Source organism: Lactuca sativa, chromosome 5 (genome assembly GCF_002870075.4).
Source record: "Lactuca sativa cultivar Salinas chromosome 5, Lsat_Salinas_v11, whole genome shotgun sequence".
In the NCBI taxonomy this organism is placed as follows: Eukaryota; Viridiplantae; Streptophyta; class Magnoliopsida; order Asterales; family Asteraceae; genus Lactuca; species Lactuca sativa.
This window is the reverse complement of record NC_056627.2, coordinates 231,465,716-231,493,163: the sequence shown is the minus strand read 5'-3', so window position 1 is coordinate 231,493,163 and position 27,448 is coordinate 231,465,716. Positions and strand designations below refer to the sequence as shown.

The following is a 27,448-nucleotide window of genomic DNA, read 5'->3' as shown; positions in this document are numbered from 1 at the left end:
CTCCTTGAAAACTATATAATCTAGGGATGAGCATATGGACCGGGGAACCGGCCGGAACCGGTACCGAAACCGGAACCGGCACCGGAACCGGAACCCGATGGAACCGGTCGGGCCGAGACCGAGACGTTATTTTTGTGGATTTTTGGAACCGGGAACCGGTAGGAACCGGAACCGGTAGAACCGGCAAAAACCGGAACCGTATGATGCTATTTTTCAAGGAGCGGTTCCAACATTTGAAGACACAACAAGAACCGGTAGAACCGCCGGGCCGGTTCGGTTCTTGATTTTGGCCGAAGCCGGTTCCCCGGTCCGGTCCGGTTCCGGCCGGTTCGGTCCTTTTGCTCATCCCTAATCTAATCTTTCATTTAAATTTTAAGATGGAAACAATAGTAGACAAAACGTGAAAGTTATGAGCCACAACTTGTCAAAAATAGGAGTTTAGAGAAAACCGAAAAAATGAGTTTTTTTTTTTTTTTTTTAAATAAAATAAAAGAGTAAATATTTAAAAATAAAGTCCAAAAATATATTTTAATCGTTTGGCACACATATTTGATTATTTTCCACGGTTCAAGTAAAATCCCAGCAGAACCTCGACGGCCAGTCGGCCATTGCACTGCAAAGACCCTTTCTCTCTCTTTCTATTGTCCCCAATCTTTCTTCTTCAATCACCATCCTTGCTAAATTAGGGTTCCAAATCTCAATCCTGTAATTGATTTATTTGGGTTTAAAGTTTTGAACTCAGCATCAGAATCAAACAGTAACTTCTAGATCTGCATACAATTCTTGGATCGAATCGACTCGCGGTTAGTCAGATCAGGTAATTCACAATCTTTACTGTTCATGAAGTATCATACTGATCATTGGTATCAATCTTAATTGAAAATTTGAAAACTTTCATCCTTAAATCACATCGGAACATTTCCTCTGTAATTTCATAATCCGTATGTTCCTCGTTATACTTGGATTACTAACCATTTTGTTATTCGTTGCAAGTTCATGAACTTAATTATACTGTATAGTTTATGATTGTATTAGATACTGAATTTGAAAGACTATGTATTTGTTACTATCATTAATTCGATCGATTTCATATTGCTTATGATTAAACATGTTAGTGATGATTCATATTTTCAGCATAAAGCCTGTGCTGCTTTTACTTTTATATATGTTCTTTAAAAAAAAGCAATTTTTATGGTGCTTTTCTCTATAAGCACAAGTTTAAGGTATAAAAATCCCGAAATTTACACCTGATAATCGTGATCTAAAACCATAATTGATTGGCTATATTCAGAGATTCTTATAAACATCGGGACATTTGAAATGGAGTTATCAAACAACATTGCTACAGCCTTGATGAATTCCATGAAAAATGCATCTGATTGGGTGACATTTGCATACGATGCGCCTTTTGCTAGAGCTGTTGTTTTTGGAGTCCCCATTGGAGGTAGAGTTTCAAATCAGTAAATCACAAAAGCTCTTATTCAAGAAATTAATACTGATCATATACTTTTTATATAGGACATTTGTTTGTGGAAGGTCTATTACTTGTAGTTATTCTCTTCTTACTATCTCAAAAGAGTTACAAGCCACCTAAACGCCCTTTAACAAATAAGGTATAATTACCTTTTTTTTTTTTTATATTTTGATTGAGACAAACATTTCTGATAAATCATAAATCTTAAATTTGTGTAGGAAATAGACGAATTATGTGATGAATGGGTACCCGAGTCTCTTATTCCACCTATGAATGAAGAGATGGAAAAGGAAGCTCCAGTATTGGAGAGGTATGTATTTTGAAGAGTATTTGAAATAAAGTGAGAAATGGTTTGTTTATTATTGGTTACATAATATAAGTTGGATTACATTCAGTGCTGCAGGACCACATACAATAATAAATGGTAAAGAAGTGGTGAATTTTGCTTCTGCGAATTACCTTGGATTGATGGGAGATGACAAGTTACTTGTGAGAAAACAAAACTACCCTTTAACCCTTCTTTCTTTATTTTTACTATGATGCTTTCATTTTTATTTATGTAAATTTAATAATAATGATTAATCGCAGGAATCATGTACCTCTGCTCTCGAGAAATACGGTGTTGGTTCCTGTGGTCCTCGTGGATTTTACGGAACAATTGGTACAATTACAAATACCCAAATAAAATAATCTAGGTTTATTTTTGTCTTTCTGACAACGAAGATGAGAAGGGCATTCACGTCTTTTGCACACGTCCCTATCTCATCTCTTTTGGTGTGATAAAAAGTGTCATTTTTGTCGGAGCCTAATGTATGCCAAACACAGTACAACTTGTTTTGTTCTGTTGTAAATGTAATTTTAGGTAACAACTATAAAAGTGACATTTTTTTTTGTTTGTTATTTATGTAGATGTTCACCTTGATTGTGAAGCAAGAATAGCTAGGTTTCTAGGAACTCCTGATTCCATACTTTATTCTTATGGGCTTTCGACTATGTTCAGTGCAATTCCAGCATTTTGCAAGAAAGGAGATGTTGTTATTGTGTGAGTATGAGGTCAAACATGTCATTTCTCTCATATTTATCCAAGTTGTCGACAAATAGCAAAGTTTTATCTAATAGTAAAACTTGGGTTTTTACAGAGATGAAGGTGTTCACTGGGGCATACAGAATGGGTTATATCTATCTAGAAGTACAATCATATACTTTAAGCACAACAACATGGAGTCCTTACAAACTACACTTGAGAAAGTCACCCAAGACAACAAACGAACTAAGAAGTTGAGACGCTACATCGTGGTTGAATCTGTGTATCAGGTATTTTTCTTTTTTATTTTATTTAAATTTGATATTAGATGAATAATAAAAGCTGGTAAAATCAAATGTTTTACAGAATTCGGGTCAAATCGCACCACTTGATGAGATAATCAGGCTGAAAGAGAAGTACAGATTCCGTGTTTTATTAGATGAAAGCAACTCTTTTGGGGTTCTTGGTGGATCTGGTAGAGGTTTAACTGAACACTACAATGTCCCCGTATGTTCAATCTCTTTCTCTTATAATGAGACTAAATGACCATTTTACCCTTACATGTCAAACGAAAGTCTTTTTTGTTGTTTATTACTTTGTTGTAGGTTGAGAAGGTGGATATAATTACAGCTGCTATGGGACATGCGTTGGCCTCAGAAGGTGGATTCTGTACAGGAAGTAATAGAGTTATCGATCACCAAGTACTTACCGTTACTACATCTTAATCCTTCTGTCAAAGGGCAAATCCGTAATTTTAACATGAAATAATCTTACAACTTGTTATGACTTTATTTATCTTTGTGTAGCGGCTGAGCAGCTCTGGTTATGTGTTCTCGGCTTCTCTCCCACCATACTTAGCAAGTGCTGCAATTACTGCGATTGATGTGATAGAAGGAAACCCTAAACTTCTAACAAACTTAAGGGACAACATCAAGACATTATTTACAGGGTTGTTGGGAATACAAGGGTTAAAACTTGCAAGTGATATACTTTCACCTATTGTGTTCCTAGTATTGAAGGAATCTACAGGGTCTACAAAGAGTGATCTTCAGTTGCTTCAGGATATTGCTGATCGGGTAACATCACTTGTACTTATTTGAAACATGAAAATTGAAAAAGGTTTTTTTTTTTTTTATTTTAATTGTTTGTGATGGAAATGGGATTTTGTAGGTATTGAAGGAACATTCGGTTTTTGTGGTACCTTCTAGAAGATCTACACTTGATAAATGCAAGCTGCCTGTTGGGATTAGATTGTTTGTGTCGGCTGCTCACACGGAATCTGATTTAAGGAAAGCATATGAAGCACTGAAGGCTGTTGCTGCTTCAGTACTCACGCCTCAAAACTGAATACCAAATTGCAGGAGATTTCTTCTTTTTCCCATTTTTTTTCTTTAAAAAAAACCATTAATTTATTTGATAGTTTATTGTATCATTCTTGACATATCTAATTGATTTTCTTCATAATTTTGTTTCCTTATTGAATCTTAGCTTCTTTTTAGTGTCAGCTGGAATGAAATCTTAATTTATTCGTTTATATTTGATTGTGAGTTTTGAAGTTATAATTTAATTTTTTATTTAGAGTAAGTTACAATTTTCGTCCCTGTGGTTTGTTGATTTTCTGGATTTGCCCCCGGAAAATAATTATTAACCTTTTTCGTCCTAAAGTATTTTTGTCATGCTTTTAGTCACCACCAAAGTAGGAACCATTAATAGTTATTAGATAGATGTTAAATACATATTAAATAACCATATTTCTCTCATTTTATTATTTTCCAAGGAGTAAAAACAGTTTAAACGTCTTCACAAAATGTACTTAAAACCAAAAACACATATTTTAAGTGTCTCTAAATAAACTATTATTTATATTAGAAACCGGCCAGAATGATACCGCAGAAACTTTATTTAAGGAATCAAAATTTTTTTTACACAACTCAAGGAGCTGAAAACATCTCTGTAGAGAATTAAGCAAGAAAACAGATAGTGTAAAAAATAATAATAATAATAATAATAATAATAATAATCATAATAATAATAATCAATAATGTGCGTAGTTATACCCTGTGTGCTGTCCCATGCCATTGAAAGCAGCAGCAACACCACCATTGATCTTGTCCATAGGCCCTTGTACTTGCCCTAGCATCGTATTGTTTCCATATGGTTGTTGCCACACCTGTTGTTCCTGCACAAGAAAACTCTGTTTCTTTTCCAAGTCAGCAAGTTGGACATACGGCGGAGGTGGGACCATAAGAGATGCTGCAAAAGGATCCTGCGGGTCCACTTTTTGTACGGGTTCGCTGGGTGCAGGCAGTGCCAACACTGAAGTTGTTATTGCAGGTGTTATAGTTCTCCCCAACCCAGATACAGATACACAACTTCCATTATTATCATATATATCATTCAACATCACCGGATCAATAACACCCGTATCAACCTTGTGATTCGATAAACTACTAGCGGATTCCACCAATGCAAGCTCCCAATCAGATTTTCCATTTTCATTTATCTTTGAAGAACAAGGTTTACTTTCAGAAAACAAAGCAAGTGCTAATGTGTTTGTGTTTGTGTCTCCATGGTTGTCAACAGGAACAATTTCATCTTTCAGATCCAACAGGTCACCGGTGGTTTGTGGTGGTGTGGTGGTGGATGATGGTCCGTTTTCTATGGCTAAGTTCTTAAGCCTTTTCTTTTTTTCTCTTATAAATCTCTCTAAGGTTACCAAAACTTTATCTGTAATCTTTAGAACTTCGGGAAACTCGGAAGCTCTAGCAACACCTAAATTTTTTGACCATTTGTAAAAGTCAAAAAGCTCGTCGATTGTTTTAGCTGCGCTTACGTATTGATCAAAAGTTTTGACACAATTCGCGTATTCCATTTCGGGTAATCGATCAAGTAAAACACCTAAAGCCTCCCATATATCCGCATAAATCCGAAAACTTTCTCTCAAAACGAGGTGAAGTGCAACAAGAATCATTTTGTTGGTTTTCGCACTTCCAGCTGGCCTACACAATAATCCACGATCAATAAGTCGAAGAAGTTTATTCAATCGTTCCAAAACCCTATCGGGTTTCATCTCTTTAACGGGTGTAACTGCTTTTGATTCTTTTCGTGAAATCGATTCGTAGTATAAATCACCATAAGATTTGGATTTATGACTGATTCCATAACTATGATCATCTCTAAATCCACCATATCTTCCTTCAAAACGCCATTTATCGTTGAAACCACTTAGTTTTCGTTCAAACGCGATGAACTCAAGCTTCTGATCGAGGTACAAAGCGTAATTTTTCACAAAAGCGGAATGATCCCAGTAATTAGAAAGAGCTTCAACGCGAAAATCCGACATGTTCAATACTCGTGTACCTTTTCGGCTTGCGAACATGATCTCTTGACCGAAAATTGGGGATCCGTCTACTAACAATCTGTGTACAAGCATCAATGCCTTCAATGCCACGACCCAATCGCTTGTTTTGTTCAATCGTTTTGAGATGTTGTAAACACACGCGCTTACGTATCCTCTTGATTGAGATATGAGGTGAAGGATTTCTCTTATGTATTTTTCTTCAGCTGGCTCAATGTCATGACCTGTTGCTTTCACTATCAGCACCTCGAGATCTGGTGCTACATTGCCTGCAACTTTGGCTAGGCTTATACTAGTTTGGTCTTTCACCACACCAATCGCCTTTCTGATTGTGCTTGAAGACATCGAAGCAATAATATCACCTCTTACCTTGGATTTATCTCACTGATTGTTCTTCTGCTCTTAATTAAACAGCAAGTCTGCAGAGAAATCGAATGAGATATAACATGTTTGCAAATCAAGACAACACTAATTAGGTAAATCGACGCTTTTTTTTTTGCAGAAAAACCTAATCGAACAATTTATGGAATTATCAGAAGTCTCAACTAACATTATGCAATTTGTAGCATCTGTAACAGAGTGAAATACAGTCATCAAAATTCTTCCAAATTAATCGAATTGAACGCGAAGTTTATATGCATCTCTTTGTTCGGGATGGAGAAATTGTGAATACGATCGATTAACATTATAAGTTTACATTAAAATTAACAAAATGTCAAAACACGAAGCAATTTCTCAAAATTATATACGTTTCTGCACGAAAGCAACGTCAAAACTATGATTAAGGTCTCAGATTACGATCATTCGTGTTAATTTGAGCTACAGGTGATGATCATGATCACTTCCACAACGATTCGCAAATTACGATCTAAAATACTCGCATATATACAGTTACGAACACTGCATCGTATATACAAAGTCAAAGAGAGAGACATGGATGAAAAACTTACCGACAATTGTCAGAGAATTTGATGCTTGATTAAGAATGGTGGAAGAAGCTCCGATCTACGAGAAAAGTGAACGCTTTACAAAACCAAAAATGGCGAATGTATTGTATGGGCAACTTTATGTATGAGTGGTATGACGAGTGTTCCTTTTTTTAAACATCTTAAACTTTTTCAATTCGCCCCCTCAAGTAACCTTGAGTTTCTTAAAAACCCCCTGCGTATTTGACCTTTTCCACCAAAAAGGCAAAAACCGTTATTACTCCTTACTAAAATTTGTGTGGATTCTAATTTTCTTCTGTTTGACGACCAATTTATTTGTATCTCTTTTGAATAAAAACGCGTTTATTCGCGTTTCATTTGCTATTTAATAAAATAAAATTAAAACTAATTTTGAGTTTTGTAATTTTATGTACGTGTTTATTATTTTTATGTCGAATTTAAATGGAATATAGTTTTGAATTTTTTTTTCGAAAGAGTTATAGTTTTGAATTATTCGAGAGTCCAAGTTTGATTTTAGTCTAAGCGTATGACACTCAAGCTTGTAGCCTTACTTTTAGGGTCTGGTTTTTTTCGTTAATGTTAGAGTAAATTACAGTTTTGGTCCCTTTGCTTTATATTTTTTGCATGTTTTTTCCAATAGAAATTTTTGTTGCAAATTTGACATAGTGGTTTTATGTCCAAATATTATTTTGTTCATGGAGCAAACCTTATACCAAAAGAACCAAATTTGTAATTTAGTCTTAGTATTGTAATTATCTTTAAAAGTATAATTTTTTTGTCAGATTGTTTTAAAATTAGAATAGAATATAACCAAATTTCAACCATATTTTTTTATTCATTCAAATGAAAATACATCTTAGTTATCATCGTACAACGAATGAGAAGGCAAACGAGCAAAAATTTTCGCTACTAAGCCTTTTTGTATGGCAAAGACAATTCTTTTGAAGACTACAGCCATAGATCTAGAGGATATAACATTGTTATGCATGATCCATTGTACTTTATTAAGAAGCTTCATTGCATCCGGTGCAAGGAAACCAAACGTATTAAATGCAAATGGTATGAACACGTGTTGATTTTCTATGCACGATTTTTCATGTTTGGTGACATTGCATGTGGCAGCTTTTAATGCAGCCTTTCCTGTCGTGAAACCCCCGACTCTCAAGCCTACGAGAGGGGATACCCCTGTAAGGTCCACGCATGCATGTTTCCCTCCAACCCATCCAAAAATCAAAACATCAGCCGGTCTAAGGATTGACCTTCCTTTTGTTGGGTCAGTCAGGAAATTAACAAAAACCTCTTTCTTGGCGAAAACCCTAGCACGCTTAAATATGTCGACCAAAACATCCTTAACCATATCATGCCTGTATTTGAACCTCGAGAGTTCTTTGCAATGAACTGCATGCTCTCCAAAAGAGTCCAAACATGCCTTGCGGCACACCAGACATATCTCGTCAGCTGGGAATATTGGAATCATGAGTCGATATTTGAGGATGGTACAATACTCAACATGAGACATATATTGGCCAAGCCCATCTATAAGGATAACTAGAATAAAATCTTGAGCATGTGGTGCACGTAAACACTGGAAAACTAATTTTTGCCGAGCCGTCATGTTGAAATGCACTTCCATATTTTGGGCAATATTACTAAAAAGGGCACTTGTCAGTGTATTCTGGGATTTAGAGGGGGGGTGTCCTTAGTAGTAAAACTACTAAGGTCAATGTCTGGAAGTTTGTTACGAAGAGAGGCTAAGGCACAAACATAATCAGAATCCATGCCATGAATGTTGCTATCCCGTAAGATGTGGTCTTGTAATACCCAATATTGGGCCCTTGAGACAACAAAATCATATGAGGTAGCCTCTACTACCGAGTATAAACCCAAACCAGCAAACCGAATGGGTAAGGAAGCAAATCGTCACTATATGTCACCAAAGAAAGTGCCACCACAAACCACAATGTCCTCAATCGTCCCGCGCAACCCATTATTGAAGAACAAAGCCGCCTCCTCCATGTGAACGGGTTGGCACGTCCTCAGTCCAAAGAAAAGTTTTGCAATACCCATACAAGACCAAAGTAATGCTTTGAATATGATCATAAAACTATACTATCTTAAAATAAGATTCTACTTATAAAAATAAATTGTTTGAGGAGGTTTAAGTCATTTTCATACAATTATGCAGACTATCACCACTCATGTAAAAAATGTAATTATTTTTCACATTTTTGTTATATACTTGAAAACAAAAGTTCCAATTTCATTATCACAATAGTTATATAAATTTTCTTCAAGTTTATTCAATAAACCATTATGGTTGTGATGTTTAAAACTTTACAATCCAATATGTAACATCTTGTATTTCCGTTTTGGATATACCCTAGGGGTAGCATTGTAAATAATTTAGTTAATAAATTTTCTAATTTGGTGTTTAGATAGTTAATTATATAAAGGGAAGTGATTCGTACACAACAACTTTTTGCCATACACAACTATTTATACATTATAAAGTTATACAATACAACATTTTAAAGCATCAATTGTTGTATATGGAAAAAAATTGTTATGTACAAATCATTTCTCTTATATAAATTATTTAAAAGAGGTAATTGATGAAATGCGTAATTTAGATGGGCAAAAATTAACAATTTTGTTGGATTTGACTTTTAATAGTCAAAGAGAATTGACCAAAAGGAAATTAGATAAGAAATATGTCCAACGGTTCAATTAATGAATAGTGCTAAATTTACTAATTTAACAGAAATGGGTCTGTCTATTTGTTGGATTTAATTACTAAATCAATCAATTAAAAGGAGTTGGGAAGTTAAAACTTCAAAATAAAATGGGAATTACCGATATATTATTTATAACAAAAATAATATTTTTTTTAAAAAATGTAGGTGGTTAATTATAAAAGGAATTTTTATGATTAAAGATGGAAGACCTTTTAATATCCCGTACTATGTTAAATGTTTAACTTTTTTATAAAATAAAATTATAAATAACAAAGGTATGGAATTAATTAATAAAAAGGGCCTAAAGGTGTACGATGAAAAAAAATAGGAATTTAAAAGCATTTATTAGCATGTGATGGCATCATAATATTAACCAACTTAAATTTAATTAAAAGATGTATTTCCATTTGATAAAAGATAATTTGGTTGACAATTAAAAAAGGGTTAACGGAAGATCAATAAAAATAGAAAAGGACAAATGTAAAACTTGGTTGCTCTCTCAAACTGGAAGTTACATGAGTTAGTTATTTAAAGGCCTTATATGGTATTTTGACTATTAATATTTTTATTTTGATTATATTTTAATATACTTTTAAATTTTTAACAATATTTACCCAAACCACCAAATTCTCCACATGATACTGATAATAATAATAAAAATAAAGATACATCTGATTAAAAAACAAGTAATAAAAAGAGTTGATATCAACAAACACAATGTCAATGTCAATGTCACCACCAAAACCTTTTTGTATGTGCTAATATAATAAAGTTAAAACACAACCTTCTTGACAACATATCTTTAAAGATTTGCAGTTTCATCGAAAAACTTTACACCATCATCTTCATCTATAATACCCGATTCTAAATGTCACTACAGACCAGGTATCAATCACTGCCTCCTACAACTCCTTCCTGTACCTACTAAGTAAACTCTTTTCTTTTCCTTTTCCTTTTTAATAATAAAGAGGTTTTGGTTTTAACTTTTACCTCTGTGTTTGATCAGTTGTACTTGTTGCGCCAGGTGTCATGCTACTGGGCCCCGCCCCATTCTCAAGCGGAGGCGATGTCCCCCATTTCCCTTCTGACTCTTGCGGCTCCAGCACTATCACACCGCCATCTGTCAATCCTAATGCAAATTGATTCGCTTCTGTCGGATGTGCAGCAATCACAAGCGGATACACCCGAGAACTGCAAAACAAATTTACAAAATTACATTTTTCGTCCCTCGGTTTTCATCACCAATTTGCAATTTTGGTCCCTCAACCGTTAAGCGGTTAATTTTTCTTTAAATTGATCATTTCTAAGTATATTGTTTTTTTTTTTTCTTCCAAGGGCAAAATGGTCATTTTACATATAATACTCACTTTGGATTTGAAGGCAAGTAGGCGGTGGAACTGATACGACATCGCAATCTGAGAGTAGAGGCGGTTAGAATACAAACGCTTCCATCTTCAAAACCCACGTAAATCGATTGGCTATCGCATGAATAAGTAGCATGTGTGATTAAACCACTTGTTTCTTGTGGGACCCACTGTAGTGTTTTATGTAAGTCAAAAAGTCAAACCCGCTAGCTCAAAAAAATTAAATAAAATAAAAAAAGTTAAAAAACAAACCTGCTTGAGGCGTTCAAGTTTAGGTGCTTCATAAATAGCTATTTGAGTTTCATGAACTGCTAGCAAATGAGTTTGATCATTATGGAATTGTACACGTGTGTCCACTATAGGAGCAGCAACACGTCCAGCTGGAATCTGTAAGTGTTTACTTGTTTGTTTCTCCCATCCTTCGGTGCTCCAAACACACAACTTTATATTTTACAATAAAAAAATCCATTAAAAAAAATATCCAAAATGGAATAAAAAAAGTTTGAAACTTGTTTTTGTTACCTGAGAATCGGCTCCGGAAGATACTAGAACATTAAGAATGTTAGAGAAGGCCAAGCCTGTTATTCGTTTGTTATGCCCTTTAAGCTTTGTTTTAACCTGTTTGTAACAAACAATCATTAGTTTGTTTTTCAAAAGATTTAAATAAATACAAATTTAGGTTTTTAAATATTTATTAACAACCAACCTCGTCGATTCGGACATTGTATATCTGAATAGAAGAATCCTCCATGCCTATTGCTATAATGTTATTGTCTTGTGGATGGAATGCCAGAAATGTGGCGGCAGGTGGTGGTGGCATGAATGTAGTCATTGTCTGCATATACATGAAAGTGGTAAGCAATGTTGTTTCATTGATTCATGAGAATAATAAATAAATAAATACAAAAGTAGGATGCTATTAAAAAAAAAACGTGTGACCTTAAATGTCATCATATTGAACAAAGAAATCTTTCCACCAGATGCAGACATAACATAGGAGTCGTTTTTTGATAGTGCAAAACATGGAACAGCTTCTTCAGGGTTTGTAGCATCACTGATAACATTAGTCATCAAAATACCACTTGTAGGTTGCCATAATTGAGGGACAACATTCGCAGTAGCCTAAAAAATATATTTTTTTTTTTTAAAATAAGTTACCTTCACAATTTATTTTATTGAGAAAAAATTAAAATAAATAAATACCTTCCCAGATGAATTCCGGTCATTTCGTTGCCATTTCCATAGTTTATGAACCGCATTGGCTGCTAGAGCCAATATTGCAAGTCCCGAATTTGTATAAATCAATCTTGAAACCTGTAAAAATATGTAAAGTATAAAATAAGAATTGTTGTGAAGAAAAGAAACAGTAGAAGAGGATGGAAATGACGAAAATACCCTCATTGCTGAAGATGTTGTATCGGGAAGGCGTAATGATCGGCATTGTGCGGGTTCGGTGATTTCTGTTAGTTTCCATATCCGTGATTTGTCCATTGATTCGTCTACAATTCTAGGCTTCACATCAACCAAGCTTCGATTGTCACCACCATTCTACAATTTTGACCAATTTTAAAAAAAGTCAACATCATTACAAATATTATATATTACATATATTAATATATTAATAAATGAATATTTAATATTTCTTACCATTGCAACCATTGATGGCATTGGTGGAACTCTATCCATAATGCTCGGTCCAGCAGACGGATTAGCAGCACCAAACGTACTCATCGGGGAAGTCTAACAATTCCACATTTTTCATCAGTCAGACAAAATGACCATTTTACCCTTTGAAACAAAATTTCTTGATGCCATTTTACATACCTTCACGACAGATGCAGATGCAACTCTTGAAGGGTCAAAAGAACGATTCTCCATGGTTCTTAGCAGCCTAATCCCATCTGGATTTGCTAAAATTTTAATCCCATTTTCATTTGTTGAAACAGCTAATAAAATCCCTTCTTTGTTAAACCTTATGCAAGGAGAAGCCTGAAGAATTAAAAAAAAAAAAAAAAATTAAAAAGTAAGTTATTGACAGAGATTTATAAAACATTATATTTAAAAAAAGAAAAAGAAAAAGAAAAAGAATAGGATAGGATAGGATAATTACAGGTAAACCACCCTCAGCATCAATAGTTGTTAATAAATTAACACTATCCATATCCCAAAATTTAATTAAAAATTCATCACCAGCAGCAAGAAAACGGTTTTTTGTAGTATCAAATTGAACAACACCAACAGATCGTTTTCCAAGCCCATTATATGTACGTTTCACAGCTCCTTCACTTTCATTCCATTCTACTATGTATGATTCACCTTCTTTATTTGTCCCACATGAGAATAACCTATATTCCATGTTCTAATTTAGCATCATAGACCAAAAGGGCAAAAATGGAATTTTAAAAGTTTTAAAAGTTGAAACCTTGTTCCATCTGCATTGTATGCCATTGTTGTTGATGAATGACCTGGCGCATCATAGTCAACTCTTGAACCCATGTTGTCGTATAACCATGCTTTTATTTTTCCATCCGTTGCAGTTGAGAAAATAAACTAACGTATAAAGAAGTTAATTATTTTTCATAAATTTGAGAAGAAAGAGAAAGATTTTAAATTATATATTGTTATACCTGAATGTTTTCTTTGAAATGTGGACATACAGAATATACAGGGGCTTCATGACCCTCGAATGTGTACTGTTTTGTCCCTGTTACTGCATCCCAGACCTATTATATATAAAGATTTTAAATTTATATATTTTTGAGTTTAAAAAATGTGAATTTAATTTTAAATAGTAAAGGGTGTAACAAAGTTTGTACCTTTATTGATCTGTCTTCTCCACAAGTCACAATGCAAAGTTGTTTGTTTGGGTAAGAGAAGGCAAGATCATTGACACTCCCCACATGAGCTTCAATCTGTACAAAAGAATAAATAAAAAAGATTTCTTTATATCGTTTATATGAATCTAATATAAAAATATAGGCACCCTTTAATTTAAAAAGAAAAAGAAAATGGGAAGTTATAAAATATAAACCTCCAAGTGGTTTCGAAGATCATCACCACCATGGTAAGAGTATATCTGCACCACATGCTTTGAGTATGCAACACCTGTATCAATTATCAAAGTTCATGATCTAATTCTCAAGGGCAATTTGGTAATTTGGATATTAAATAAAAAAGAAATACCGAAAAGGGTTCCATCAGGGCTCCAAGTTACACGGTTGATTGATGCGGTATAGTCACTAGACAAAGCAGCCTAGCACAGACCAAAGTCAAACAGTCAAGATTTTATTTCTATACAATGTGTGTTTATTTGTTTCTCATTTTTATAAATTTTAATGAAAGTTAGAATGCAAACCTGCAAAGGCATCGAACAAGCACCAAGATCCCAAACCTTGAAATTTTTATGAGCAAGTTTCTCTCTACTACCTAGTTCCCATATCATGACTTCTCCAGTACTTGTTCCAACTGTAATTAGTTAAAAGAAATTGAGATAATAAATAAATGATTAACAGAGTAAAAAAAAAAAAGGATATTTATTTAACTAACCAAGAAGCAAAATTTGCTGAACTGGATGAAAATCCATGCTCTTGACTACTGAACCCTGGTTTAGTGTCATCACTACAGCTTTAGGTAAATCATCAGATGAGTATGAGCTTTGACCATGGCTTTGACCACTGTAGCCAACAGGTAAGATATTCACAGGCAGATGATTCACCTGTAAACAACACATAGATGAGTCAAATAACTCATATAAGGTAAAAATATAAATCTTGAAAGAGATAAAAAGATGCTTACTTCCTCAGATATTCCAAATGTTCTTGTTCTCTTCAATACATGTTCAGAGTCAGCTGTTTGATAGTCAACAGCAGGATTATTGGTTGGAGGCGTTCTGGGGCGCTTTAATAAAGCTGAAAAAAGAGGCAACACTATCAGCAACCTGAAGGGCAATTTGGTAATTTGGATAACTGGAGAAAAATATGTACCAGAGTTATTTGGTGGATTGAAACCAAGAGGACCTGCAGAAGCTGATGGATGAGGGACAGGTGAAGGATTTGCCATCCAACCAGCAAGTGATGTTGGTAGGGTTGCTGGTGTAGGCTGAAAAGGCTTCATATACAAACACAAACATATTAAAAAAAATGAAAACTTTATATAAAAATAAATAAATAAATCAAGAATCTTGTTTTCACTTACACCATGAGCACCCAAAGGTGGAAAGCCTGCAGGCTTTGGTACAGAGCCCATTAATGGATTATTTACAGGAGATGGAGCTCTCGCACCATTTGGCTGTGATTGACCACAAGAATGGTCAACAAACAGAGTTTTTATATCTGGATTTGGCTTTGGGTTTTTGCACAGCTGATGTTGCCAATTCAGACTAGAAAACAAAAAAAAAAAAAAGAATGTCAAAATGGTCAACAAAAGTCAACCCCAGATACTGCAAATTGGAAAATTCTGTACCTTTGATTGATAAGTGTACGCAATCTTGAGTTTTTTAATGTTGGAAAGTTTAGCTTATCACGAAACAGAGGATTTGCTTCAATCAGCTTTTTAAGCTCACCCAACATTATACCTCTGGCTGACTTTGTGTCTCCATATTTTGATAATTGCTCATTGTCCCTGTACATAATGTATTTTTTTTATTAGAAACCAACAAAGTTTTATAAAAAATATGGAAAGATGAACTCTTACATACCTGAAATTCTCAAGAGTCAAAAGCTGTGTTATTTCTTTAAAAAGATCTTCATTAAAAGCTGAAAACACCTTCAAGTCTTTCACTAGAATTTCAACAGCTTTAGCACGATCCTTCCTGCAAATTGAATAAATGTTATGAATTTACACATCATTTCAAGAAATGAAAGTTTTTGGCCTTTTCTGCTATTAATTCTATTTCTGGTTTGTATTGCATAACCATTAACCACTAGCCAAATAAATGCCAACGTAACGAAAGAACTGAATTTTAATAAAAAAAATTATACAGCAACATACTTATCTAGAGCTTCTAGGTACTTCTGCTTTCGTATCTCAAAGAAGATCTTCATTGAATATCTGTTATCATCCACTTTTGTGAATCCTGAAAGATACTTTTCCACCTCATCCCACTCGCCATTTGTCACCATTTCTTCAAAGTAACGAATGTTGAAGAAAAAGCCTGATTCTTGCTCTAACCTAAAGAATTAAACAAACAAAATAAGTTTTTCTTTAAAGTGTATGCATGAATTTAGCAGCAGAGATGTAAAAGAAAAGGGGAAACAGAAACAAGTTAACAAATTCATAAACCCTTACCTGTGAACAGTCTCCTTAAACTTCTCTTCATCTAAAAACTGAAGTATTAAAAATACAAGCTCTCTACTAAGGGACGACATCGCTTTTCCCTTTTCCCCAAAAGCTGCAGAAAATTAAGATAAAATATGAAGTACATAATTAATATAAAAACGACAACCACAAACCCCTCAAAATCGTCATGGATCGAACAACAATAGTTCAACCTTTATTTCCGTGAAATTCAGCTAAATAACTCAACAAGCAAAACCCTAACGAACAGCTCCAATTCTTCGTTCAACAAAACCCGAAATTTCCGTAAACATACAGACTATATATGCATACAAATTCATCTACATCCATGTATGTATAATTAAACACATATAATTATGCATAGATACATAATAACCTACATGTATCATCACTAGGTTTGTGAAAATTATGCAAGATTAGAGGTTTCTTACCTTCGAATTGGAGGATGAAAGATTACAGAAACAGATCTGAGGGTTTGTAGAGAGAGAAACGAATTCCCTTTTACTGAAAATATTTCTTCTCCCTCTTCCTTTAGGGATTTCAAGAGAGAGAAAGCACAGAGAGAGATGTGAATCGGAAAACAAAGACACACGATATAAATAGTGGTGAAGAATACGAGTAGTACGAGATGATAGGGTAAGAGTTGATAAGTAGAGTTCCTTATCATAAGAAGCAAACTATCTTATCAACTGAGAGGTTATACAAACCTCTATAATAATCATTTCGTTTCTTTATTTTTAATTATAAGTTAATACAATTGTAATATGTCTAGTTTTTTTTTTTTTTTTTTGTGTTTGAAAAGATGACTTTTTTTTTGGGAAGAAGTTATTTCAGATTAGTTTTATAAAATGTTATTTAGATTAAAAAGTAAGATCCGGGCAGAAAAAAATTATTATGAAATTTCAAAAACAATTCTTAAATCCGATAAAAAAATTCAAAATTTTGAGAAAAAATACTGTTTTTTACTAAACTATACCAAAAAGCTAAAGAAACATACCAAATAAGAAATAGTACAATGCAAAAGCTTAAAATGTAACATTCACTGAAAAATCAATTATATTTGTCCTTTCAAAATGGATATTTGGAACATTGGTAAAGATAATTTTCACAAACATTTTATGCAAATAAGAAAAAAAAACATTATATATTACCATTGGGTTTGGAATGCTTTGTTCCCAAATCGGTTGTTATTTTGATAAAGTGTAAAAAAAAATGATCAAATATTAAATAACGTTAATGAAGTCCTACGATCTTTTGGGCTTTTGTTTAAAATGACCCTTATATATTTTTTTGGTAGTCTATGTCATCAAATTTGTATGTTACCTATATTATTTTTTTTTAGAAATTAAATTACCTCCTATCTTTTAATCTTTTAATGTTATAATTATTCATACCGCTAAAATTATGACAAATCATCATTTAATTTAATTTTATTTAATATATTTCTAATATAGCCTTAATGAGTTAGTTAGAAAATATGAAATGATGACATTTATCATAATCTTATTGGGTATGAACATTTGTAAACATAAAAATAGGAAACAGTTTAATTTCTCATTTTTTTTTATCCATTTTTACCAATACTATATGATTGAATTGGCAAATGTCTCCCTCTCAACATTGAGGTGGGTTACATTGTGGCAATCCATTTGGCATTTTGGTCCTAATAACAAGTTCATGTGGATAATCTATTTTAATAAATAAAGATCCAATTTGCCACTTGTCAATCACTCATGAATTTTGATACTTGTCATTTTATGGTATTTTTGAAATAAACAATATACAATGTCAATTTCTAGGTTTTTTTAGTTTTTAAAATTAAAAAGCCACATAATACATATAGTTATATAAGTAAAGTATTAAATGTAATAAATATGATCATAAATTGTAATAAATATGTTTTTTTCTTCTTTATTTTAAATTTTAATTTTAAAAAATACTTAATATTTATATTTTGATATTTAATTTTTTTATTTAACCCATGTAATACATGGGTCTCACACCTAGTTCTTTTATAAATCAAATTTCTACACATTTAGAACCCTAAATATGAACTCAACACCATCGTACATTACCATGAACCATCAACACCATTCATCTTGGACCCACCCACAAACCAGAAAATAGTAATCGACTACCATGAACCAGAAATCATTAAAAAACTATCACCATGTCCATCTCAAACCTATGAACCCAAGTCAAAATAAAAAAAACATACACAATAAGGTTCTGTTTAGTTGCGGAAAAATAGAGTAGACCTGTAACGACCTAAATTTCACGCCAAAAATTTCGTTTTTAAAATCAGTACTTTGGAAAACATTTGTAAATAAAACATTGTCTGATCAAGTCATTTCATAACATATATCGTGTCTGAAAACCAAAATATGAAAACAACCCAATATCAGAGTACAAATCCCAGAACAAGTTCGTAAAACGGAAACCAGTGTGTGTGTATGATGTGCCGCTACCGCGCCAGCTCCTTCCCTTTCGATGAAGAGGTACCTGAAACCAAAACTGAAAACTGTAAGCACGAAGCTTAGTGAGTTCCCACATCGTACCACATACCATACGACCACATAACATACATATATTGTCAAACATATCTGGGTGCCCGACCTACCCCTTCGGTCCTCTCGACCGGATACTGGCTAGCATATTAATTTGGGTGCTGGCCTCCCATTCGGTCCTCTCAACCGGATGCTGACTAGCATATCTGGGTGCTGGTCTCCCTTTCGGTCCTCTCGACCAGATATTGGGGGCTATTTCACCCCTACTACCACCGCATAACACATATCACATAATCTATCTAGCATGGTTGGGCATGACTACCCCTTCGGCCCTATCGATATCAAGAACAAAGTAGATGAACAACACCAACCAATTTCAATAATTAAACATATTAGGAAAAACTATTTAGTTTCAGTTCCGGTTAATTTAAATGGATTCAAAGAACACCACTAGAGAACTAGGTCGTCGGAACTTGGCGATTTCATCTTCATCGCTTGTGATCCAAACACAAAGCTCGTTTTCTTTTACTATAATGACAAATTCAAGTCAAATCTAAAGGATAAGAGTTTGCCAATAACAATTGAGATGTATGCAAAAATAAAGGTGAAAATCGAAAGCCACACGACTAAAAGAGCACATATTGGGGTTGTTTGTGATGAAATTATGTAACATCCCAAAAATCATGACCAAAATTTTCTTTTTTTAAAACATTACTAGACCATAGTATTAAATCATTTCAAACATACTAAAAAAGGGTTATATAACAGAACAGAGTATCTTTTCAAACACTTATTCATTTTATCAGAGTAAACATCCCAGGCTAAACTTCTTGGTGTGTGTGTGTGTGCCATGCGATTATCCCTAGCTCTTTCCTCCGCTACCGGAAGTACCTGAAACCAAAACTGAAAACCGTAAGCACGAAGCTTAGTGAGTTCCCCAACCTACCACATATCATACGTATCCATTGATCCATACATGTCATACATAACCATGAACACATAACCACATACTGGGCCCCCACCCACTCTATCGGGTCACGCCCGCCATCGGACCCCGTCCGTTATCAGGCCCCGCTTGGCATCAGGTCCCACCTGGCATCGAGCCCCACTCGGTATACAGATATGTTTCCCATAGGCCTCACCTGTCTCTAGGCCTCGCCCGCCATACACATACATACGATCAAATAACATACTGAAACATACAAAACGTTCCCTAACTATACCCTGATCTAAGGCCTCGCCTAACTCGGGCCCCGCCCCTGGTCTGCTACTAAAGTAGTGGAACCCTGTCCACACTCCTACTAGTAGTGAGATACGGGCCCCCTGCCCACACTCACAACATGCCTACCACGGGCCTCGCCCCTGTTATGCTAATATCGAGATATGGAACCCCAACCATACTCACCTAGTGATAAGATACGGGACCTCACCCACACTCACCTCCCTATCAGGCACATACAAGTATCATGAAGACAACAAGTATAATCTAACGCACTACATAAGAATCTTCCTTAGGAATACTCCGGCATCGAACCCCCGACCCGGAAACATACTATTATTTAACGTACTTCGGGCTTACCCCGACATCGGACCCTCGGTCCGAATCCTATCATACCAACACATGCAAGAATCACAAAGACCTCTGGCATCCTATCATTCCTCGGGCCTTGCCCGACATCAGGTCGTAACCCTGAACATATATCAATAAGTGCCTAGGGCTAACCCCAGGCTCTTCCTTCTATATATAAGAAAAACATAAACATGAACATAATGGGCCAACATTGTGGTCGTAGACCCATACAAACAGTGAGGAGACTCACCTCGCACTGCTGAAAACTCGCTGAACACTTCTGATTGCTAACCGACAACTTCTAAACCGCTGACCCTTCGGCTTCCCGAACTACCAATACCAAAATAACACTTAGTCCTAAATTGTCCTCTTAAAGTCAAACTAAGTCAACTCTGGTCAAAGCCCTGGTCAAAGTTAACCTTCCAGGTTGACTCTACTCGCCGAGTCACACTATTGACTCGCCGAGTTCATAAACTCAGAAAATCCTACAAGTCGCGATTCGACTTGCCGAGTCACCCCATAACTCGTCGAGTCTTCCAATCTCCGAGTCCTGTCCTCTCCAACTCATTGAGTCACCACTCAACTCACTGGTCTTACTCATAACCAAAAGGGATTAGGGTTTCGACCCGACTCGCAGAGTCCACCTTCATCATCTTCATTTTGTCGATTACAGTCCATTCCAACACCTCTAACTCATAGATCTGGACTCCTAATGCTAGCATTACACGTAAAGTTGCTAACTTTACGTGCATGCAAGGTGATATGGAGCTAGAACACCGAATCCAAGCTAAAATGAAGGTCTAGGTCATGAAATGGGGCCATAGCTGGATAAAGCTAGCAATTCTGAGCTTCCCAAGCTCAAAAGTGCCCAGATCTGAAGTCCAATTCATCCTTAAGGGCTTAATGCTCGGATTAACCTTGGAAATGGCCCAAATATGACAAAATGCAAGCTAGAAAAGGGGATCTTGAAGATTAACAGTCAAGGTATAAGCTTTATACCTTCAAATGATCTTAGATGTCACCCAAACTCTGGATCTATACTCTTTTCCTTGCTCCTTCCTCCTATAACCTTCAAGATGCACTCAAAAGGGACCTCAATCTTCTCACACAAGCTCAAGAATGAAGTTGGGTGGATAGGGTTTCGTCTCTGGACAGTGGAGGCTGCAAATGAAGCCCTAGAAATGAGAATAAGGCGTTTAAATAGGGAACCAAGTCCCAAAATTAGGGTTTCCCAACCCAGACCTAACTCGTCGAGTCAGTCTCCCCGACTCGTCGAGTCGGTCACTTAATCCGCGATACGAGACACGCTCCGACTCGTCGAGTTCTTCCTTGGACTCGACGAGTTGACCCCTTTGACTTAAGGTTTTTCTTTCCTTTCTTGGTCTTATGGATCCCGGGTGTTACAAATTAAGGCTGTAATTTTTTCCCAAAAGCTCACACAAATTGATAGCATTCTTGGAAATGGAGAAGCTGGGGAGAAAGAACAAGATTAAAGGAAGCGAATCGTTTGATTTGGTTGGTCTCAAGGATGTGTAGGAAGAAGTCTAGGAGATTGGAGCATTATATTATATTTCAATAAGGTTGCTAGATTTTTTTTATTTTTCAAAAAAGGTTGTTACTATTAAGAAACAAATTTGATAAAAACCCACTTTAATGATGATATGAAATTTTTTGCCAACTTAATTATGGTGATCGGTAAAACCGGATAAAAAATACATTATTTGTATAATTAACATGTAAAATATAATTTTGGTGACATAGACTATGTAACACCCGGTTCCTGGTACGTATTTAAATTCAAGTAATTTCATGTTTTGCCCTGGGACTCGGCGAGTTGGAGGCCCAACTCGTCGAGTAGACTCGATTTTGACCGGGAGGTTTAGTGACCTACTCGACGATTCTGGGGACCGACTCAACGAGTAGAAGCTGTTTGGATGAAACCCTAATATTTAGGGTTTGCACCCTATATAACAACTTATCTCGTCCCAAACCAGCCTCCATGTCCCTCTCACTTCCAGAAGACCCTAAACCGAAACCCCAGCCTTGTTTGAGTGTTCTTAAGCCATTTTTGTGCATTTTTGGTGGTTATGAAGCTTGAGAATGAGGAAGGAGCTTGGGAGTTCAAGTTAAAGCTAGTAGATCTAGAGGTTGTGTTCCATTTCCAGCTCATTTGAGGTAAAAAGCTTCAACCTTGACTTCCCATTTGTTAGATCCTCTTTAAGGCCTGAATCTTGTCATTTTTTTGGGCATTTCTAAGTCACATTCGGGTTTGGGGCATTATATAGAGGAATAACTTCAGATTTGGAACATAGGAAGGTTCTCATGGCATAAAGGTGCCAACTTTACTGCCATAAGAGCCCCATGCATCTTGAAGACTCTATTTTATGGCCTTTTGAGCTAAATGGCCCATGCATGATCGTAAAGTTTGTAACTTTACGTACAATATGGACCCTAGGAGGCCAGATCTATGATTTAGATGCTTTGAGACCCACTAAAATCGACTGTATAGTTTTGGACAAAGAGGGACTCGGCGAGTCGTTCATGGGACTCGGCAAGTCGGGTCATATTTCCCCATCAAATACTTATGTTGATGGACCAGATGCTAAGATAGAAGAACATTCAGCTTTCTAGGCTCATTAGGGACCTAGAAATCATGGAACTCGGCGAGTGTATGTGTGGACTCGGCGAATTCAAGGCAATGTCCCAACCACTTGAAGACGGACTCGACGAGTTCAAGGAGAACTCGGCGAGTCATAGACTAAAGACCTTCATATGGATGAGGATGAACGCAACGAGTTCAAGGATGAACTCAGCGAGTCCATTGAAGAAGGTTTCGATGATCTGTTGAAAGTAAACTCGTCGAGCTCTTGCTAGACTCGACGAGTAGGAACGAGGTTGTAACATTTTGTGTACGTGACGACTCAATGAGTTGGTGAACCAACTCGGCGATTCTAGTCAACCAAAGTTGACTTTGACCATGGTTTTGACTTTAACTTTGACTTGGAATTTAGTGATCCTTGTAAGGGTTATGAGTATGAAATGGTAATGTAGAAATGATGTTGTGTAGGGATTGAGGAGTCGAAAAGAGTCGATTTTTGTACCGAGGACAGCACAGTCGCTACACGACATACATTGAGGTGAGTTACCTTCCAGTAGAAATGGGTCTAAGGCACCAAGGTCGGGCCACTAGTATTTGATTATAGTTGAAATGATTGTATTTGTGATAATTGCCTGCTTTGCTACTAGCTGGTATGTTTATATGTTTGCATGATATGTTATATGTGATAGTGGTAGTAATAAGGGGAATAGTCCTTGATTACCGGTCGATAGGACCAAAGGGGTAGTTTATTACCAACTATGCTAGACAGTATGATTATGTTGTGTTAGTATGCGATAGTAGTAGGGGTGAAATAGTCCCCGTAACCGGTTGAGATAAACCGTAGGGGTAGGTCGGACACCCCAGTATGTCTGACTCGAGTAAGTTAGGCACCCCGGTATGCCTAGCAGGGTAAGTCGGGCACCCAGATATGCCTGACAATATGTTTATAGTATGATATGTAGTATGGTGGGGGAACTCGCTAAGCTTCATGCTTACAGTTTTCAGTTTTGTTTCAGGTACCTCTTCGTCGAAGGGGAAGGAGTCAGTGCGGTAGCATCGCATCACACACTGGGTTCTGCCTTTTGAGATCTATGGGATTGTACTCTGATTTTATTATTATTCGATGTTATGATTTTGAGACATGTTTGTTATGGTTTTATGGAATGTTATGATATCGACAATGTTTTCAGTAAATGGTTTTATAAGTTCATTAATTAAAAACGAAATTTTTGGACTCGAAATTTGGGATGTTACAGACTATCAAAAAAATACAAAAAGACCCTTTAAATCAAAACCTAAAAATTTCATAAGGCTTGAGTGACAATAACTCATGCATTTATTCTATGAAAATATAAAATCCATTCTTTCACAGGTCCATTGTAGGAGCAGAAGAAAAAAAAATCATTCTAATCGACACCCCTTCAATACCTGTAAGTCAAAAATCTTGAATTGATTAAGGCAAATCGTTAAACACTATACATTTAGCTAAGAAATCTCTTACATACATTAATCAGAAGATAATAAAATAACATTTAAATATGAGATTGTTATTCGTATCATACCTTACAAGAAGCGTCCACTAATTCAATATTTTCGCATTTCTAAGTGCTACATCGATTTTTCCTCTAAATCTCAACTCACAACGTATGCATAAAGAAATAAACAAGTTAATAAAATCTACGTCTATTTTTCCTATGCATATCATCAATATCTCCATCTGTTTACTCACTCACACATTAATCATATACATTTAATAATAATATATGATTGGCATCCAGTTTAGTTTATATTTTTTCAGTTTTTGTTGTGGTTTCGTATTTTCACCTTTTACCATCTACTGTGATTTGATCTTTTACTCTCCATGCTTTCTAACCAAACTACCAACCTACTTTTCTATTATGTACCATTCATGATCACAAATTATCATTCTATGGCAAGGATTTATTTGATCCAAAACCGATGCAAGATGGTAGTTGTAATTTTATGTAAAAACATATTTCTATTACATTTTTACTTTTACTTTATAATATTATTGAACTTACTGACCATAAACATACTCAATGTGGTGTAACAAAACAATATGTAGTTTGAAAATAGTAAGTGTAACAAAACGTTTAAACGAAAACAATATATGTGATGGAATTGCAAGCAAGTTCCATCATCTATTAGGTTGTTGTTAACAAGTATCCATTTTTACTAATACTTTCTTGATAAATTTTACCATTATTTCCGTAATCAGTTCAAATTTCCAAGGCATAGAGTTGAAGCAGTTGCAAGAATAAGTTGAATAAGTTCTAATACTAAGTTACAGTTTACACCTATAAATCTTTGTAAGAAAAGGTTTTAAAAGGACTTTTCTCACAAAAATGTATTTCCCTGTTATGATTTTGGAGTAATCGGGTGACCACTAACCATCTATATTTCCTTTAAGCTTTAGGTATGTTTCAGAAAGGATGATCTGACAGAGGAAAATAAGTAAATTTACAGGTTGTTGCTATTGTTTGAGCCGAAACAAACATAATTAAAACTTTGAAATAGGTTATATATTTGGTATGAAAATCGATAGAGAGGAAACATCGAGAAACAAGAATGAAGAAACATACCTTTTTGGTTGTTGTTGCGAGAGTGCGGGTAGAGTGAGGTGGTGACCGATGGATTTGTTTTTGCTTATTTGTGAGGTCGTTGGTGGGGTTATTGTTGTTTTTTCAGTTTTCACTGTGGTGAGTGGAGGAGCACCGATGGTGGTCGTCGTTTGATTAGCGAATTAGGTGGTCGCCGTTTGCATCCTGCGAGATGGACTGATGGGGGAGGGTCGAGTAGGTGTTGAATGTTCGTTGATTAGGTTTAGAATTTGTTATTGTATTTGGGTATTCAACGGTCAGTTTGATAAGGGTCGGATCCTGATAAGTTTTAGTGGATGAGTGGTTTTATGGTTCGTTTTGGCCAATAAAGCGAAACTGAAACCAACATTTCGGTTTTTACAAATTCGAAATCTAAACCGACGGTATGTGACTTTATTTGTGTGTGTGTGTAAACAATTGAGTTAATAGCAGGAAATTTTTGTTTTTTTTTAATTTTAAACCCGTATTAAATAGCAATGTACATTATTTTTTTCTTTTTTATTTCCTTTATCCTTTTCTAATTCTTTCTTAAATAGAATAACATGTTTGTTAACATATGCAAATCAAGAGAATTTTAGTAACTTTATTGTCGATTCATATTACCTTTGTTTCATATTAACTTTGTATGGGTTAAAATTACCAAATTGATCAAAAAGTCAAAAATGGTTTTTTTTTTGAAAAAAACTATACTCTCTTTTATATTTGTTAAATGTTATTCTTGATTAATTTGTGTTTGTTTGCATCTATGCTTCACACTTTATGCATTCATGCTATTAACTGTTAATTTTATTTTATAAACCTATATACATTAGTTAATTTATTAACTCTCAATCTCCATTCAATTATTTTAAAAATGTTCATTTCTAATTAAATACTTACAAAGTTACTAAAAAAAATACAATATTACAATTCATAAGTTTTTAGAAACTAATGATACATTATTTTATTGTATAATTATTTTTTTAATTCTATATAACATTATCACCTGTGGATTCCAAATGTTATAACCTGGTTTCAAATATAAAGGGGTGAACCAAATCTTATGAAATTATTTTACCAGCTCTCAAAAATTTATGATCATCAGAAAAATTTTGTTTATAATGAAAATGTTGTAAAAAGTTCTAATAAAATATTAGAAAAACATCATAAATGTCTATGTGTTTTTTCAGATATAAAGTTTAGTTCCTACATTAAAAAAAATTCACAAATGGTCATTGTGCTTTCAAAACCTTTGATGTTTAGTCCTTATTGCAACCCGTTAAATTTTTGTTCGTCGAGTGAAGGTCATTTTTGTCATTTCATTACCACAAGGACAATTTATGAAGTTTTTTTGTTATTTAAAAAAATGAAATCATTATATCATTATAAAGGAAGCATTTTTCCTTTCACCACATTCATTTGAAACTCCCATTTATTTTTCCTTTCAGCACATTCATTTGAAACTCCCATGACTTTTCAATTTCTTTCTAATAATGATTATAAGTTAGTAAATAAGGTTAAATAAATATCAAACCTAAAGTATAATCATATATAAACTAAATTTCAATATTAAAAAATATATATTTTCTTCTACTTATAAAGGTATGTTTTTAATTTTTAACTTATTATACTTAATATATTAAGTTTAATATGTTGTTTTATGTCAACCATTATCATTTTAAAGCTACAACTTTTGAAAATTTTGTATAAAATACTTAAATTATTAATTTAAATATAATCTTAAAGGATCAACTTAAATATAAATTTTAATTCAACTTAAACAACCCAAAGAATATTTTGTAAATATTTAAAAGTGATAAATTTTAGTGTCTTTCTAATAATGATTATAAGTTTGTTAATAAGGTTATATAAGTATCAAACCTAAAGTGTAATGATAAATAAACTAAATTTTAATATTATAATAATATTTTTACTTCTATTTATAAAGTTATGTCTTTAACTTTTAACATATTAT

The 27,448-nt window shown here is 34.5% G+C and overlaps 3 protein-coding genes across 4 annotated transcripts; 1 reads left to right on the top strand and 2 right to left on the bottom strand.

The window, feature by feature from the left end:
* Positions 1-551: 551 nt before the first annotated feature.
* On the top strand, positions 552-4,032 carry LOC111881814 (long chain base biosynthesis protein 1). 2 transcript variants are annotated; one of them, XM_023878203.3, is made up of 12 exons: positions 552-817; positions 1,292-1,444; positions 1,519-1,613; positions 1,693-1,784; positions 1,870-1,963; positions 2,063-2,135; positions 2,384-2,516; positions 2,614-2,788; positions 2,865-3,005; positions 3,104-3,199; positions 3,305-3,574; positions 3,669-4,032. In XM_023878203.3, the coding sequence occupies exons 2-12, from the start codon at positions 1,321-1,323 to the stop codon at positions 3,843-3,845; spliced, it is 1,470 nt and encodes a 489-aa protein (XP_023733971.1). In that variant the 5' UTR covers positions 552-817; positions 1,292-1,320; the 3' UTR covers positions 3,846-4,032. The 2 variants fall into 2 exon arrangements, with proteins under 2 accessions (XP_023733971.1, XP_023733972.1); XM_023878204.1 differs by lacking the exons at positions 552-817; positions 1,292-1,444 and having other exon boundaries at positions 1,878-1,963.
* Positions 4,033-4,377: 345 nt separating this feature from the next.
* LOC111881900 (probable clathrin assembly protein At4g32285) lies at positions 4,378-6,914 on the bottom strand. Its single transcript, XM_023878288.2, has 2 exons — positions 6,807-6,914; positions 4,378-6,275 (listed from the first exon to the last, which is right to left on the bottom strand). The coding sequence occupies exon 2, from the start codon at positions 6,199-6,201 to the stop codon at positions 4,534-4,536; it is 1,668 nt and encodes a 555-aa protein (XP_023734056.1). The 5' UTR covers positions 6,202-6,275; positions 6,807-6,914; the 3' UTR covers positions 4,378-4,533.
* A 3,278-nt stretch (positions 6,915-10,192) lies between these two features.
* On the bottom strand, positions 10,193-16,786 carry LOC111881919 (topless-related protein 4). The gene is made up of 26 exons (XM_023878304.3): positions 16,629-16,786; positions 16,189-16,291; positions 15,892-16,071; positions 15,599-15,712; positions 15,364-15,522; positions 15,097-15,280; positions 14,886-15,009; positions 14,698-14,810; positions 14,449-14,617; positions 14,258-14,367; positions 14,086-14,155; positions 13,934-14,007; positions 13,719-13,814; positions 13,530-13,625; positions 13,325-13,452; positions 13,013-13,247; positions 12,727-12,891; positions 12,550-12,642; positions 12,298-12,450; positions 12,106-12,216; positions 11,842-12,024; positions 11,609-11,737; positions 11,425-11,520; positions 11,155-11,343; positions 10,906-11,072; positions 10,193-10,729 (listed from the first exon to the last, which is right to left on the bottom strand). The coding sequence occupies exons 2-26, from the start codon at positions 16,266-16,268 to the stop codon at positions 10,525-10,527; spliced, it is 3,423 nt and encodes a 1,140-aa protein (XP_023734072.1). The 5' UTR covers positions 16,269-16,291; positions 16,629-16,786; the 3' UTR covers positions 10,193-10,524.
* Between the last annotated feature and the right edge of the window lie 10,662 nt (positions 16,787-27,448).